The sequence below is a fragment of the Delphinus delphis genome, chromosome 3 (assembly GCF_949987515.2).
Source record: "Delphinus delphis chromosome 3, mDelDel1.2, whole genome shotgun sequence".
NCBI lineage: Eukaryota > Metazoa > Chordata > Mammalia > Artiodactyla > Delphinidae > Delphinus > Delphinus delphis.
Window position 1 is genome coordinate 168,766,858 of NC_082685.1, and position 17,714 is coordinate 168,784,571.

Here is a 17,714-nt window from a genome sequence, read left to right on the forward strand (position 1 = left end):
TCCGGGCCCCAGGTCGCTGTGCAGAGAAACTGCTCTTGGGGCAGGATGGGCCTGGGGACGCAGCCTAAAGCTGATCCCGCTGTCGGAAGGGACCTCCAGGTGGGAGCTGGGCCGACATCCTTAGAGGCAGGTGTTCCGTACTTCTCCCTCATTTCCTGGCCTGCCTTCCTTGACAAAGCTCTGCAGTTCTAGGTGAGCACGTGCCCTGCTGCACAGTGCGCCCTGCGGCCTGACTCGACATCCCCACCTCCCCAAGAGCGTGTCCATGTGCCTGGGGATGCGCTCACACACACGAGTCACACACACGCTCACGTGCTCACACACACACACACACACACACACACAGGCATGCACAGAATCGTATATAAGAGCCCCAGATGTTTTTTCTTCTCCCAGCTTCCATCTTCCTCGGAAGCACCCCGGTGTAGACCACGCAGCTCGCTGGTGCTGGAAACAGGTACCTCCTGTGCCCTGTCAGCTCACAGGTTGGATGTGGAGCACATCTTGCAGCACTGCTGGCCGTAGAAGTGGTGGCTGCACATCCCGTGCTGGGGCACCAGGGGGCACCAGTGGAAGCGGTCCTCGCAGAAGGCGTCTGAAAGCGAGCAGTCCCGAGTGAGACACCGTTCCAGCACCCCGTATCTGCTGCCACTGCCAATAACTCCAGAAAATCAAGGTAAATCTGTCCTTGCCCTGAAGCTGCTGAAGGAGGGCAGCTCCTCAGGTCAAATGCGCCATGTGGGTTCTACTGTTTTCACAAGACCTTTCTTGGAAGCTTCCCGCAAAGTTGAAATTTTCTGCTTTTTGTGCTAAACCCATCCACGTAACCACTCATCCACCCGAGGCGATGGGGCTTCTGTGGACTGGACTCCAATTGCTGAGTCCCTGATTGAGCCAGACCACTCATTCTCCTCCAGCCCCATTTTCTCTTCCAGAAACCTCGACAGATACACAGGGCGTGGTCCCCGCAAATACCTGAGGCACCGAGGGCGTGTGCACAGGGATGGCGTTTAGAGCGCATCCAAGGAAGAATCTGGGTTCTCCTTTACCTCGGGCGGAAAAGGCTGCTCTACTTAAAATCGGCTTCTCTGAATATAAAGAGCAGCAGTGAAGCAGGAGCATCTGATTTCCCAGCCGTCCGTGGCATTTCTGGGGAGGCGTGAGAAGCGAGGGGTCTGCTTCGTGGGCTATGTCATGGGAAAGCTGGGGGAGGAGATGGAGAGAGAACCGGGGAGCCGACACCAACCCCTCGACCTAGCGGGCGCCCCGCACCTGCTCAGCCCTCTCAGGAGACACTCCGGAAACGGGACAGACCCCCCGAAACGCCAAGGTCAAGCCGAGGGGCTCCGAAACTCACCTTTCTTCTGTGCGATGGGGCAGAAGCGGGTGTTGCAGGCCTGGGAGGCCGCGGGCTTCTGGTGCGCGGAGCAGCCCACGGCCGGCCGGCGCCCCGCCAGGCACTGCACTGACCTCGTCTGCATGCCGCCTCCACAGCTGGCCGTGCACTGCGGGAAGCACAAGCAGGAGTCACCGGGGCCACCAGGTCCTTGGGTCAGCTGCTCTCGCAAGCTTCCCCCCCGCCCCCCAACAGGCTCCTCACGGTGGTCTGCCTCAACCAACCACTGTGGGTGGCTGAGCAGATTCTGGATTTTTCCCAGGTATGGACCCTGGGGAGAAGTGCCCAGAAGCCTGAATGTCCTTGAGTCATCAAGGGTCCGATGGACACCAAAAAGTGGCACACGCATCTGGGGATGCAGGCTGTGGGTCTCTCATGGAATGCCATCACCAAGCCAGCCCTTCTGGTGCCCCTGACCTGGAAAAGCTTGACAAACCAACTCCCCAGGAGTTGGCACTCAGCCCCTTCCAGACCCCAAGCGCAGGGACTCTGCGTGTCTGGAGGTTCCCCGGGCTCGTTCGCGTGCTCCCGGGAACTTTGTTTCCCGACGCCGAGGCCCCCGCGCTCTAAGGCACAGAGCATGGCGGGGCCAGAGTAGGAAGGAGAGGCTGGGTCAGACCATCCCTCACCAGCTGGCCGGGCGCACACCCCATAGACCACAGCAGCGGGTCCATCTGAGATCAACTGCCGGCAATAAACCAGGAGGGACGTGGGTGATCAGAGAGACGGAGGGGCCCAAACGTGTAGCAGTGAATATGCCCAAAAAGAAGGCGACTCGAGGTCTAGACGGAAGCATGTGAATTGTGCTCAGACAAGGCTGTGAGTTCAAGACAGTTAAGAATGTAAGCAATTAAAGGAGCACCTGCAAAATGCCGGGGTCAGAGAACGTTTTGGATATCCTGTGGATAAGCTAAATGGTTGCTTTAAAACACGAGGCTAAAGCCGTGCAGACTTAGGGACACACATGACTCAGGCTGCTGACAGCATGTACAGGTCCGTGTGCCAGGACCCCATTGGAGCAGCCCTGGGGCTGGTCTTCCACAGCAGAAACAGCCCACAGCCAGACGCTTGCCTGCAGCCAGATGTTCAGGACCCGCTGCAAACAGAGCCCGGAGAAGTGGCTTTGACATCCCCTGGGATAGGGACTCTGTGATGGAGTAAGTAAAACATCTCTATCTGCCCCTCGGGGGGAGAAAAGTTGGAAACAGAGAGTCCTGAAAACTCATAAGCTGAAGGAACTGTTCCTGCTTCTTGTTTTTGTCTTTAGGGAAAGGATGGCTGTGCCCCTGGAGAGAAAATCCAGGGCTTTAGCTGATAAGCATGTGGGTTTGGAACATTCTGTGAGGCTTACCCCTTCTCTTCAAAACCAATTTCAGCGAACGTCATCAATAGTTCAGTTTCAGTATATGACTGTGGCAGCCAGGAAAACAACGTTGTGGGCAGACTCACGTCTGATTCCTCAATCGTGAGGCCCATCCGCGCTAGAGCTAGATGTTTCCCACTGCCTGTAACATCTTTCTGAACGTTCCGGCAGAGCCGCAATTCTGGCCTGGGTGCTTTGCACTCTGGTTCCAGGCCCTCCCTCAGCTGTCATTGTGGACTGAGAACTTACAGGGCTGCACTGCCACAGGGTTCCTAGGGTCTCTTTGGTCACATCTTCCTCTGTAGGTGATGAATGTCTCTGCCTCGTGAGTTGAGTTTCTTTCATCAACAGCAGCAGAGGCAGAATTCCACTCTTGCTAAAGATGTTCTGCCTCAATGAGAAATCAAGAGATCTGGCCAGCATGTTGCATCACTTAAACAGCACCAAGTGGTTTGATTCTTTTTTCGTCATTGGTTGATTTATTCACAAAGAGGGATCCTCCTCCTCCTCTTACCAGGCACTGGTCTAGGCTCCAGACACGAGTGCTGAGCACAAGCAGCTCGCCCTTCCTCGGGGCACTTTCTAAAGCCGCTACTCAAAGCTTGGTTTCTGGACAAGCAGCCCTGGCAACAGCTGGGAGCCTGTCAACATCCCTGCCTCCCACCTTTGGACGCTGCCTCAGAATCTGCACCACCCCCAGATGATCTATAAGAACACCCAGTGTGAGAAGAACTGGTCTAGAGAGATTTTAAACTCCCCGTGGGAGACATTTTTTAGGAAAAAAACCTCCAACTTGCTCAACTTTTGTGTTTCTTCATGTAAACAGAAAGAACTAAGATGTTTGGCTGCAGATTTTGAAAATACTTTACATTGATAGAACCAGAGATAGAGCAGGAGAGGGAAGAAAAAGAAGGAATCTGAAAAAGTTTATTCACTTTTTTTGGTTTGTTTTCCCCAGGAAGGAAAAGCTATGCAAGTGGTTCAGCTATATCATAAACATAGTGGCCTCAAACTCAGCATGGGGTTTAGAAATCACATTCCAGATTTTCCACTGGATTTGCAGATGGGTTGATCCTAAGAATCTCTGTGCAGACTCCCAGGGTGGAGAGCGAGGGCCTGGGGCTGCAGGAGCAGCAGGTGTGGAGGACAAGTCACAGGACACAACACTGCTGGGAAAGGGATACTCGGTGGAAAGAGAGACCGGAGCTCAGATCTGAAGTCAAAGGCTACGTCTTCTTCCTCAGCTTCATGGGGCTTAGCCTGAGCGTCTCAGGCCATTGCTCGTACTGATGGCAGGAGAGGCGGCCACCGTGCCGGGTGCTGATGGTGTCCTGCACCTGCTCTCTGACCTGCAGAGTGACAGCTGCTGTCGCCCTCTGTCCAGAACCCCTGCTGCTGGAGACACCCTCCACACCAGTGGCTCTCAAGCTCGAATGTGTGTCCGAATGAACCACAGGACTCAGCAAAGCAGAATGCTGGGGCCCAGGACCAAAGCTTGAACACCAGCAGCTCTGGGCTGGGCCCGAGAACCTGCATGTGTAGCCACGCTGCTACGGGTCGGGACATACCCGGAGAACTGCTCTCCAGTGAGTGACCGGAACCACACCGGCAAGAGCACCTTCCTCTTCTATTTTCAGAACTGACTTCAGTCACATTCAATCTAACAAAACTCGCACGTCAAGCTGACCTGCAGCTTGACTGCAAACAAGTAAATGAGCACCTGAGACTTTCCCCCGCGTGGCCCTGGCAGTCACTGTCATCTTCAGTCCATGGACTCTCCCCCCCCGCACCCTGCTCACTTCTGTTCACCTTCCAGGGCCTCAGTCTGAATGTCCCTGAGCCAGAAAATGTGGATGACTCCCACTCTGTGGGTGGGTGGGTAGTTCTGTGTCTGTTTGCTGAGGGGAGAGGGGGTCCCTCCAGACTCTGGGGCGTGTGGCTTCAGGGTACAGAGCAGGGACATCACCACTGAAGAGCTGGGCATGGGCTGCTCACCCCATTGCTGGGGCCCCGGGGCCTTAAGCCCCCTCCTGTTGCCTCTGGCCCTTCACCCCCACATGCTGCTGCTGGTGACAGGGCCTGAGACCAGGGCTCTGTCCAAGAACCAAGGAACCAGATGGAGAAAAACGTCAAGGCAGGATTCCATGGGATGGCCCCCTGAGGTCTAGCAATGAGGGTCTTCTTGTCATTCTAGAATTAAACGGCCTTCTGGAGGGTGATGCATGCCCGTCCTCACCTGGACCTCATGCAGACCAGCACACTCTGCTCTGAAAGGGCCCCTGTAGGTTGACCAGTCCTGCACCCTTCCAGGGAGTCTCAGGGAAGGCATCTACTCAGACAGACTCTACGGACATTGACATGCTGAAAGACCTCTCCCTTCGGATGTTCTCTGTGTGCCCTGACCCCTCGGCAATCCCCGTGTTCCTAGGAGGATTGACCACCCCTGTATAAGAGGCACTGCATAACCTCTGACTGGAGAAATGGGGGAATTGATGATTACTCTTAGTCATTATCAAAAAAACCCAAAGATACATTTTAAAATAATAACATTTGCCTCTGGGTTTGTTTTAAATTAGAGCGACTACTCTTGTTTATGTTATTGGTCTTCATGGAAAAATGCTAGTGAAGGCGATGTCTGAGAGCTCTAAGTCCTGATTGATATTCTACGTGGTCTTAGTCTAAGGTAACCGTCCACCTGTCACATTCACAGGAACCTGTAAAACCACGGGGCTTCTTCCAGGGCAAAGTTCATCTCTCAAATGCATGGACACTTAGTAAACAAATGCATGTTAACTGCAGACAGCCAGAGGTCTCACACCTTCATCTTCCTTCTGGGAAGCCTCTACAGAGGCGGGAGGGGGGCAGTTTCTTCCCTTATTTATCACCTTCGTGGACCTCTCCAAGTTTGGAGCTTCAGCCACCATAACTTCTCCCAGAGACCAAATGTCTACTCAGTCAGGATGGGACCACACACACAATTTCTGCTCTAAACGTAGACGGGGCTGTGTAGTTTTGTACGAATTCAATTGGTTACAGGCAGACTCCCTCCAGCTCAGGCGACCTTATCCATCAATGTCAACAAAACGGTTCCTGTTTTCCTGTGCACCCTCATAATTAGAAGAGGATGAGAGCAAATTATTAGAGGTGGGCGAATGGGTCAGGGGTGCAGGGCAGCCCTCTGTGATGGACTGACCACACTCATATCCAGACCAAGCCTGCTGAAGTCTCCACGTGTTCTGTGTGGGCCCATGTGTGTGTGTTCACGTGTATGTCCATATGTGTGAGTCTGTGTATGTGTGTGTGTGTTTGCTACATTGTTGCAGTCATAGTTGCCCAGATGGAAAACCCTATCGATGACGTCTGGGACATGGCTCTTTGCCCCTGAGAGCCCAAGGGTCTCCACATCAACTTGTGCACAGTCCTGGTGAGGAACCCCAGAACGAGACAGGGCCCCGGCACTCCAGCGCTGAGAACACACCCAGTCTCTGTCATGTAGAGTCAGACATAGTCCAGCAGGTGTTCGTACTTAAGCCTTTTCAAGACCAGGTCAGCGTGTGATCCACCGGATGCTAAGCCCAAACGACCCAAACGAATGAGGTCAGTCCTGCCAGACGACGTACTACTAACCAAAATGATAAGCTGGGCCATTGAGACCAATAGAAACTCTCCTGGTCAAATAACAGAACCCGCCACCTTCCTGCTGTCACAGGAATAACCTGTCTGCGGGCAAAACTGAGCCAGGCACTGGCCATGCATTTCCGTCCCACAATTTCCCACGATGGCAGGGCACAGAGCTTTGGGTACAAGAGCTCATGGCAAACATCGCCTTTGAGTTATTACTCCCCAAAGTTACGGACTCGGAATGTAACAGATGAGTCACACCGGATAAGATCTTCAAGCAGCTTATGATAAAAATGACTTATTAGACAGACAGCTTGAATATTTCAGGCTGGTGAAAACTATGCAAGATGTATTTTTAGGTTTTAGGTTTTGGATTAAAGTAAATAAGGATAAACCTTGTTTTTCTTTTTCTAAATTTGCCTGAAGTCTCTGAATTGAGCAGAGTGATTACTGGCCTGATTCAGTCTCAGGAGCCTCAGTCTCCCCACGGACAGAGGGACCATGGTCTTGGAATCCACCTGTACTTGTCTCTGACTCACATTCTCAAAAAGACAGAGAAAGCGAAGCATCTGCCTCAGAAACAACTCGCCTCAGCTTCTTAGCTCATCCATCCCTTCACCTTGCTGGAAAGCCTGTGCACTCAGAGGAAAATAGAAGGGAAACGTGTGTAGCAAGTGATACTTTTGACCTACTTAAAAACAGCAAATGCTTGAAAAGGATGTGGTTCAAAGGTCCCCTGGTCCAATATTCTAAATTAAACAAATTATAATTTAAATACCATTTGGGGAGGAGTTCATATATTTGTAAATGAAAAAGCAACATCGAGTTTGAAGATAAGAGGAACCAAGCAAAGCAAGAACACAGCTAGAGGGCAGTGCATACAGTGGGTGGAAGGTCTTTCTGCCTCTTCCGCTCCAAGGACTGAGGGATGGTTTCCTTGTTCAGAGCTCAGAGTCTGGGACCAGGGATGTGGCAGAGGCACCAGAGGGACGGCAATGGCCGGGCTGGGATGTTGCGATTTCTAGAGAAGATTACTGATTACCAGCCAATCCTGGGCTCACATACACAGCAGAGCTCCAACAGAATGAATTGGGGCTTCATTTGGGGGGATTTTAAAATGGTTTTATTCTAGTAAAATTTTAGCTAATACTGAAAAAAATTCCGTGGTGGATTAATTTGGTTCCAATATATATTTCCGTTTGTTTCCTTTGGCCTTAGATAAAAATCATAATTCTGTGTGATTTTTGCTCTGTCAAACTTGTTCATTTCAAGTTTGCATTCAGGGTTGAGTTTACGTCAGAAGATTGTTCAATAGAATTGTGGGTGGCGGGCACACATGAGGGAGGGTGAGTGCCATGCTTGGGGACCCCGGTCTGTGGGGAATCAGGAGAGCTGAGAGTGAAAGAGCCCACCACCTGTCACCTCTTGGCCATTCCTGGATCAGGGGACTGTGGGTCACAGAGCCTTGAGGTCTCCCCTCTGAGATTCACATTCCTCCTTCTGGAGAAACCCCTGTGCTGGTGGACACCATGGTATTGTCGGATTCAGCTGCTGTAGCTCACATGCCCACTGTCCTCAGACTGCAAGCTGGGCTAAGAGGAATGTGAAGGAACTTAAGACACAGCCCTTGCTGCTGGGAGTCACCCTTGGGGGGTCAGGAGGAAACATGATGGGACAAGGACACAACTGAAAATGAGCAGCACCCTGCAGGGCCTTCCTGGGGACAGACACCCCCAGTGTCCCCCACTTCTTGTTTGTAGAAAAGCTTTAACCTCCTAGGCCTTCCCCAAGTACCAAAAATTAAAATTTAATCAGAGAAGTTAAAAAATGCTGAAACAAAGGAAAACAGTCCAGTAATACAAAATAATAGTTTAGCCATAAAACAAAGTCAAGGACCTTTGGTTCCTCCTCAAGGGCTACAGATAACATCCTGAGCCATGTCCTTGTGTTGTTTTGCAGACACTGAAACCCCACCAGAGAAAGTCAACTGCATGCTGACCAACAACGAGCACATAGAGCCCATACCGGTTGGGGCCAGAAAATCGGCAACTGAGATTCCTGAAATACCACCCTGTTACCTCACCATCAACCAATCAGGGAACTGTGAACAAGCTGATCAAGTACCCCGTAACCCTCTCCCTCAGTCTTTAAAAACCCTTTCCTGAAAGCTGTCAGGGAGTTTAGGTCTTTTTGAGGCTGTTCTCCTTGCTTGGTGCCTGCAGTAAACATTGTACCTTCCTTCACCACAAAATGGTGTCAGTAGATTGGCTTTGCTGTGCATTGGGCAAGCAGACCCAGGCTAGATTCGGTGACACCAATAACAACCATGTTAGATGCTCAGGGCTGCTGGAACAAATGACCACAAGCTGGGGGGCTTGAAACAGCAGAAACAACTCTCTCAGTTCAGGAGGCCAGAAGTATAAAATCAAGACATTGGCAGAAGGAGCAAGTTCCATCTCTTCTGGAGGTCCTAAGGGGGAATCTGCTCATCCTTTTCCAGAGTCCGGCGGCTGCCGGCAATCCTGGGTGTTCTTGGGCCCATAGCTGCATCAATGTGACCTCTGCCTCTATTATCACATGACCTTTCCCCTGTGTGTCCTATAAGGACATTGGTCATTGGGTTAGGGTTCGCCCAAATCCAGAATGACCTCATCTTAGCTAATTAAACCTGCAAACTTCCTATTTCTGAATAAGATCGCATTTTGAGGTCCTGGGTGGACATGAGTTTTGGCGACACTGTTCACGGCAAGACACAGGACATGCCCAGGAGGCAGGGTGTGGTGTCCCTTCTGAGAGGAGCCATGCACAGCGGCTGTCATGGTGCAGGGGCCTCAGGAAAGGGATTTTGCATCAGGAGGGGTTGAAGACGGGTCCCGGAGGCCAGGAAATACGTGAGGAGACTCAGATGGAGGGAGAGCTGGTCAAAGTCTGGCACCACTGGTCCCGTCTGGCTAAGCACTGTGGTTGCACCAGTCACTCCTCCTGCCTGGCCCCTGGCTGGCACTGATTTCCACACAGAACACTGATGTCCTTTCCAGGACAGGTGGTGCAGACGAGCGTGTCTTGCCTGGGATGTGGCCTGCCCCACTGGCAGATCAATAACAGTAATTGTTCAGTCCTTAGTAAAGCTTACCCAGATCAACACTGGTTACACATTTCTGTGGAGCTGGGGACCCAGCAGCCTGCTTCTTTAGGAGCTGGTCTGGCCACATTCCCGATGCTTCCTCTGGGAGCTTTCCTCCCTCATCCCATCAGGTACACAGACTTGGGGAGATCCTCAGTGACTAGAAACACATGTGCACGGGCTTCTCCTTGCGGTGGCTTCTCTTGCTGCAGAGCACGGGCTCTAGGCACGCGGGCTTCAGTAGTTGCGGCTCGTGGGCTCAGTAGTTGTGACTCGCGGGCTCTAGAGTGCAGGCTTAGTAGTTGTGGCACACGGGCTTATTTGCTCTGCGGCATGTGGGATCTTCCCAGGCCAGGGCTCGAACCTGTGTCCCCTGAATTTGCAGGTGGATTCTTAACCACTTCACCACCAGGGAAGCCCCCCTGAGTCACTCATTGAATTTGTTTTTCATTTAGAATTCCATATTTAGCAAATATTCTGTGAATACTCTGTATGGGCTCGGTGCCCTGGTAGGCACTGGGGACTGTATATATAAAATGTGCATATATGTATGCATGTATGTATCTACCCACCTGTCAGTGTGTAGGATACACAGTAAAACACTTAGCAGGACACTTGCCACAAAGTGATCTCTGGGTAAATACCAGTCGGGATGGTTGTTTTGTGACTATCTGCTTTCGAGCAGCTCACATCCAGCTGGAACCTCTCCACCCAGGCCAGCCACCAACACTGAGCAGGGGCTCTGCTCGCCCTCCCTTCACCCCTACCTGAGACCAGGGCGAGGCAAACCAGTCGGCCTGTGGGGAGCCTGCAGCCGCGAACAGGGGGTGCTTAGGGCAGGGGAATGGGGCGCAGATGCGTTCCAGCTCCAGGTGGGGCTGCGGTAGGTGCAAGCACTTCTTCGGGGCCAGCTCGCGGTACTTCCCAGAACTGTACTTCTCAGCACATTTGAAGAATCTTTTCTGTGTTCCTCTTTCACACGTAACAGAGCACTGAAAAGAAAAGACAACAAAGGATGAGAGTGAAAGGTATTTCTCCTGTGGTGGCTGTCTCTTCTACAAAATCATTGAGTCAAGAAGCCTCCTGATTATATCAGCTTGACCGTTTTCCTAAGTATAAATGGTCAGTGGAATACATGGGACCTTGGCATGTTAAAAAGGTGTTACAGTATCTGCCATAAAAAGGAAGACCTTGTGGTCACAGTGGTCTAGCACTGGGGGCATGAGTTGGGGCAGGGCAATCAGAAACCGTGAAGAGAGTAATTCTGGAGCTACTGCTTCACTGGGAAATTGAAATGTTGGGCTGGACCTGACACCAGAATGCACTGAAATGTAATAGCTCCATGGATTCACACCACCCAACTGCAGCGTGATGCTGGCCCCTAAAGCAGGGGCAGGCAGGGGAAACCCAGGGCTCACAGTCATCCTCAGAAAGTCGAGTGCTGCCCTGCAGACAGCGAGCACAGACAGCAAACCTATTCGGTCCCACGGTGATGTGCTCTGAGCCTGAGCTGTCACTGCAGCCAGGCCTTCTGGCATGGGCGGTGGGACTCTGGGCAAATCTGTGGCCAGGCAGAGGCTGCAGACACCTGCCACAGAGGGATGACAGAGAAGACCAAAAGGTCAGCTCGGAGGTCACGGGGAAGGTCCCAGTGGCTGGCATTGCTGCCTTGGGCTGACATTTCCGCAGATCACATAAGTGGAGGAGCCCAGATGCCTGGGTTCTGGCCTCACACTCATGTTCAGACCTGGCTTACAGGTGTGCTCAGTGTGTCCTGATGCCAGGAATGAGCTGGAGGACTCTTCCCAGGGCCTTGCAGGGGCCATGCCTAAGAGAGAAGTTCTGGGATGTGTGTGTGTGTGTGTGTGTGTGTGTGTGTATGCACCCGTATGTGTTATACATTCAGTGCAAGGGCTTCCCAGGGGGACACCTCCAGGACACAGCCCAAGTTGCTTCCTTCCTAAGGACTTAGCCTCTGGGGATATGCACAGAAACAAAAGTCTTCTAATGACAACGCGATTCAGTCCTAGAGACTCTGATGTTCCCAGGTCCCAGGAGACAGAGGACCAGGAATTCTACCTTAGCAGAAACAGGCTTTATCCAAGAGTGATGATGTTTTTAGTTTTCAGTGGCAAACGGAAGTGTCGTCTCACCCGGGTTAAATGCCCTGCTCGGCACACCATCCCTTTATTGATTCATTTCTCCCTCCTGAGCAGGTTGCCAGTGGAGGTGTGGGTACGGGGGCTGTGGCCCCGAGTCTGCCCCTGAGGGCGCGGGATCCGGGAGCTGGGGCCTTTCTCTTCATGTCCGCTATAGAAAGGCAGCCCCGCAGCTGGGATCACAGGCGAGCTCCCGAGGGTGGCGGCGGCTGCTGCTCTCTGGGCGGCTGGCTTTCTGATGTCCGCTGTGCTTTACTGACTCCTGTGCCCCTGAGTGATGCACACCTCTCTGAAGGAGCCTCTCACAGGCCGCTCAGGCAACCCTTGGGCTCGCTGCGCCCGGGCAGGGGGCTGGCATGGCCTCCCGATGTCCCCTCCCGGGCACGGGGGTGGGCAGCTCTGTCTGCTCCCCAGCAGGATGTCCGGCCCCAACTTGGGCCAAAGCGAGGCACAAAACCTTTAACACTCCAAACTCGAGTTTCCAAATGTTGGTCTCAGAGAAGCAGGGTTTGGGACAGTCCCCCGACAGTGCAGATCAGGGGCTTCCCAGCCTTCAGCAGCACAAGGCATTGAGCAAACCCAGCACAAGCAGTCTCTTCCCCAAATGAGAAGCCTGCCTATGCACATTCCTCTCAGGGAATGGGTCCTCTGTCTCCTGAGGTCATCCACCTGCTCTACTGCCTAAGCATGGCCAGAGAAGTGGCTGCAGGTGTTCTGGGGTGCAGTGGGTGCCCCCACCCCATGGTCAGCGCAATGAACACCCCTCCCCTCACACCTGCACCCGTTCACCCACTCAATCGCTGCTCAACACGAGGGAGTGATGAGCGCGTGGATGACCTGGGTGAGGTACGCCAGGGATGTGATGAGAAAGCCGGACACTCCAACGAGTGCGTGCCAGGAGGGAGGACTGAATACTGGACTATGGGCAGGGATCAGAGACTCGGGGGAAGAAGAAGCAGAGGAGAAGTGGAAGCAGAGAGACCAGATGAGAGGCAGCCCCAAGGCAGGAGCTGGTCGACCCAGTTTCATCTGGACCTGGTGCACCCACCTGGGACCTGGAGCACCTACCTGGACCAGTGCACCCACCTGGGACCTGGCACACTTACCTGGGATCAGTGCACCCAACTGGGATCAGTGAACCCAACTGGGGCCACTGCACCCACCTGGGACCAAATGCACCTACCTGGGGCCAGTGCACCTACCTGGGACCAGTGTACGTACCTGGAACTAATGCACCTGCCTGGAACTAGTGCACCTGCCTGGGACCAGGTACACCCACCTGGGATCAGTGCAGCTACCTGGGACCAGTGCACCTACCTGGGGCCAGTGCAATTACCTGGGACTAGTGCAACCCCTTCGGATCAGTGCACGTACCTGGGACCAGGTACACCCACCTGGGACCAGTGCACCCACCTGGGATCAGTGCAGCTACCTGGGACCAGTGCACCTACCTCAAACTAGTGCACCTGCCTGGGACTAGTGCACCTGCCTTGGACCAGGTACACCCACCTGGGACCCGGCGCACCTACCTGGAATCAGGTGCACCTATCTGGGGCTAGTGCACCTACCTGGAATCAGTGCACCCACCTGGGATCAGTGCACCCAAATGGGACCAGTGCACCCACCTGGGACCAGTGCACCTACCTGGGACCAGGAGGACACAAGCCACTGCAGCTTCTTGTGCTTGTGGCAGCGCCTGAGCAGACAGGCCTCGTGAGTCCTGGGCTTGGGCTCCGAGGTGCAGACAGCGTCGGGCAGCAGCTGCGCCCTGGCCGAGGGGTTGGTGCTCTTACAGGCCACGGACCTCTTCCTCCACCCCTTCCCGCAGGTTCGAGAGCACTGCACGGGAAGAGCGCGTCAGCTCCTTCAAGGCCTGGTAAGACTCCAGCCCCACGTTGCCTAGGAGGGGCCCCGCCGTCCCCGTACGCTGGCCCTGCCCCATTACCTCCGCCCAGGGCCCGGCGCTCCACGCGGGTGGGCAGCTCTGAGGCTGGCAGGCCTGTCGGCTGGAGGGCATGGGCTGCGGACACAGGCTGGCGGAGACCCGCTCCGATTTGTAGTGTGCCCGCCGCGTGCACTGTACGGGCCGGCTCTGGGTGCCTCCACTGCACGTCCGGCTGCAGGCGCTCCAGTTCCCCACGGACCACCTGGGGGACAGAGAGACCCACAGTGAGGGACAGTGCCAGCTCTCCAGAGCGGAGGGCCGTGTCTGTGCAGGCATCGACCTGCATCATTTCCCACCTACTGTCTATAGGTGCACAGTTATTTTCAGTTGCCAGGCAGTCTCCCTGAGCCCCTACCCCTTCTAACTTCCACGATTAGCATTCCTGGTGGTCATGCTTCCCCTCCCTTGGCTTTCGGGTTCACTTGTACTTGGAAATAACTCCCCTCAACAGTGTGTCTGTTCCCTTTTTTCTAAAGAAAGTTTTTTTCTTTAGAAAACTTTTTTCTAAAGAAAATTTCAAACTTGTACAAAAATAAAGGCCCTCCGTGTCCACTCAGCTCCAAAGATGATCAGTTTATGCCCCCATCCCTATAGCATTTTGAAGCAAATTCTAGACATATTAATATTTCAATTCACATCTCTAAAAGATAAGGAGTCTTAGATTTTTCAACATAACCACAATGCCATGGTGACATCTAAAATTTTTAACGATAATCCCCATTAAATATTCAGCGTTCCATTCCCAAGTATGTCGTCAATGTCAAAATTTCATCGCTCGTCAGAGTCAGAATCTGAATAAAGCTCATAGTTTGCAATTGGTTGATGTGTCTTTCTTCTCTTTTAGTCTGTAGGTTCTTCTGTAATCTCATTTATTTTTCTATTCCATTTATCTGTTACAGAAAGATTGCATACCTTACTGCGTCTCCATTTTTTTTTTTTTTTTTTTTTTTTTTTGCTGATTTCAGGACTTTACAAGTTACATCTCTGTGGTATCACTTAGTATGCTCCTCTGCACTTCCTGTAATTTAGGTGAATCTAATGCCTTTGTCAGATGCGGGTTTTTTGTCTGTTTGTTTGTTTTGTGTGATTACTTTAAAAGTGATGACTTCCAGCAGGAGACCTATAATGTCTGCTCGTCTTTCTTTCAATTTGTTAGCAGCTGCTGATGCTCGAGGATGTTTCTCGAAGCAGCCCTGTTTCTCTCTCTTCTGACTGTAAAAGCATTCTTTGTCGATAGGCATGTCGGCAGATGATGGAGGTGGGGAGGTTGGGTCCAGCTCAGCCCCGTGGCATCACCATTTGCTCTCAGATAAGCCTGCATGTGTCCCCAAAGCTTTGCACAAGTCCACCCGCAAGAGGGCTGAGGGCACAGCCAGGGTGGGGCCCGTCTGGGGCGGGAGAGCCGGGAGGTGAGATGCGGTCCAGTAAGGAGTACCCATTTGGACGGACGTCCTTGGGTCCCGGGGAGACGGCCATTTGCCATTTGGACTCTAAGAGGACTTGATTTCCACTCATATTTGTCTCCCTGTTCAGGGCGTGTAAGCAACATTTGAAAATTCTACAGAAAACTCAGGGCCCATGGGGCTCCGTGTCGGTGGTGGTCAAAAATCATCCCCAAGGAGAAAGGAAAAGCCGTGATCTCCTTCCCTCAGACAGAGAAGCGTGACCCCTGCAGGTGGAGCAGGGTCCGGCGATGTGTCCAGCTGTCAGCGTGATGGGACATCGAAGGACAGCAGGGCCCAGGAAGCTGTCGTGAGGCTCTGCCTCGGCCAAGTCTAGGAGGAGGGCTCAAGGGCCCCGAGCAGAAAACTTGTGTCCTGTTCCACAGCATTTCTGAGTGTGAACTGATAGAACAAGATTTCCTCTTGAATCTGGAGGGAAGACAGGATTTGTGAAGATGCCTGGTTCTCCTTTGTCTTGGTGGCCTCCATCCTCTCCCCACACAGGGTGCCTGGACAGTCACACTTGGGTTGAGGATGCAAAGCAGTGTCCAGAAAGCCTGGCCGAGAGCTCACTAGGGGCCTCTCAGAGATGCTGTACCAACAGAAGAGATTCTGTGAGGACAGAGTGTGTGCACCGGGTTACGTGGGGAGAAACACAACAAGGGAGGAGGAAAGTACTCACCATCCCTCCTCCCGGGGACGATGATTCCTCATTAGCTCCTCACCTTTGATTCAGGTGCTTTGTGTGTGTGTGTGTGTGTGTGTGTGTGTGTGTGTGTGTGTGTGTGTGTGTGTGTGTGTAAATATATGTTATTCTTTTAACATGATTGAGGGAAGTATGAGCAACTTTTAAATTCAGCATTTTTATAACTCAATGTCTAAAACAAACATTTTTCTTACCCTGAAAAGCTTCCATGAACATATTTTCAGAGTCTGTAATATTTTGCAGTACCAGACTGAGTAGATGAATATCTAAATAAGGAAATAAAGGACCAGGAGATCCACAGACACCTGAAATCCTACAAGTTCTAGGTGGACCATGCCTCCAAGATTGCTGAGCAAACCACCAGCATGTTTCCTCAAGTTCTCAAAGGGGTCTGTGACCCAAATCATTTTAGAGCCAGATTTTGGACTCCTGTGAAAGTTCCCCTGGATGGGAAGTGGAAATGATCCGCCCCCCGCCATGCCTGGGCTCTCAGCAGCCCTGCAGTATCACCTGGTGCCTTTAGCCTGAGGTGTACCATGATATTTTTATCTATTTTTGTTTGTAGAAGCCTTGAACTATTTTATACCAAGTGTTTCTCATGAACAGACTCTATTATATTTCTAAGAAAATTATTTAAAAAGAATGCAAAGTTTTACTCATATAATAATAAACTATGTCAGGTTTGTAGGAACTGTTCTCTATCAACCGTGGAAATGCTTCCATTTTTCAATGTCAACAAGATTAGCGTTCTTTAATATCATGTTAAACCACGGAAATTATGCCTAACCCTTATGAAACATGGGCTTTGGCCTCCTGGCTGTGATGAGTCTGCATTTGGATCTTCTCCATTGCTTTTCTGTTGTTTTTATGTTTCCTCCCACTTCTTAAGTTTGCTCTCTCAACCCCGCAGCCTCATAAACTGTAATTGGTGTGCAAAGGCGTCTTGGCTCCTCCAAGGCTTTTCACACCCCTGAGTAAAGTCCTCTGTCTCCACCATCTTAAGCTGTTCCAACTGGGTTGGTCCACTCTCTGCCCTTCTCTTCTGCACATCATTAAGAAGTGGTCCTGAACAAAGATCGTTCACACAGCATCTGGAAATGCCAAGTGTCTGCTTTGTTTCACAGGCAGAGCTCTGGGGAAATGTCTTGATTTCAGCTTATGAAAGAATCGAAATCCATGCAAGCTTCTGTGCTGACGTCTGAGGGTTCCATGAGCAGAACAAGGTGTGTTGGGTAGCTACCAGTGGCCATACCTGTCCTGCTTTGTTCTGGTTTTTCAAGTTTGCCATCTGGAACAAAGCAGGTGGATGGTATAACCCAAATCAGTCAGGTTTCCCCGGCAGGATCTGGAGGACTCAGCTACCCGGCCACCACAGTACTTGCCCTGGCTGAGGGCTCCCCTGGGGCTCACCCTTACAGCCCTCAGTGCTGCCAGGAGAGGTGGTGGAATTTATGGTTGTCACTCAACAGTTTGGGCACAATTTCCTGGCACCATCTGTTCCATATTCAACATCCCTAATTGTCAACAGTAATTATTTGTTTATCAGAAAATGACTTTCACCTCCTCATAAAAAAAATAATAACGTTTTGGTTTTGGTTATTTAATGTTTCCTTTGAAAATGCAAATTCCCAACAAGGGTATTTGGTTTAGTGAAATACGTTGTCATGAAGCACACCCCCCCCCCCCCCCCGCCAGGCAGGCACGGTGCTGTAACTGGCACTCAGGCTCAGTGGCCACCCTCGGTGGGGACCAGCGCCTGAGGCTCACAGCGGAGCATCACCCACGGCCAGCCCAGGGCTGTCACGGATTCAGCATTAGGAGCTGTTCCCTTCAGTTTGGAATTCGGTTTCAGTTTCTTCTTCTGTTCTCTTCAAAGTTTCAAGATGAAGCACTAAGCCAATTCCATTTTCAGGAATAACTTCTGATCTTCTGCGGAGTGGTCTTTCATTAACTCAATA

At 52.0% G+C, this 17,714-nt stretch overlaps 1 protein-coding gene across 1 annotated transcript in view; it reads right to left on the bottom strand.

The window, feature by feature from the left end:
• Positions 1-209: 209 nt before the first annotated feature.
• Positions 210-17,714, bottom strand: part of ADAMTS16 (ADAM metallopeptidase with thrombospondin type 1 motif 16) — a 155,363-nt gene continuing 137,858 nt past the window's right edge. The window contains exons 19-23 of the mRNA XM_069540532.1: positions 13,609-13,810; positions 13,308-13,502; positions 10,272-10,496; positions 1,358-1,505; positions 210-595 (exon numbers count right to left, since the gene is read on the bottom strand). Of these exons, the coding sequence (XP_069396633.1) occupies positions 480-595; positions 1,358-1,505; positions 10,272-10,496; positions 13,308-13,502; positions 13,609-13,810 (886 nt within the window). The 3' untranslated portion in view covers positions 210-479. The remainder of the gene's footprint in view (positions 596-1,357; positions 1,506-10,271; positions 10,497-13,307; positions 13,503-13,608; positions 13,811-17,714) is intronic.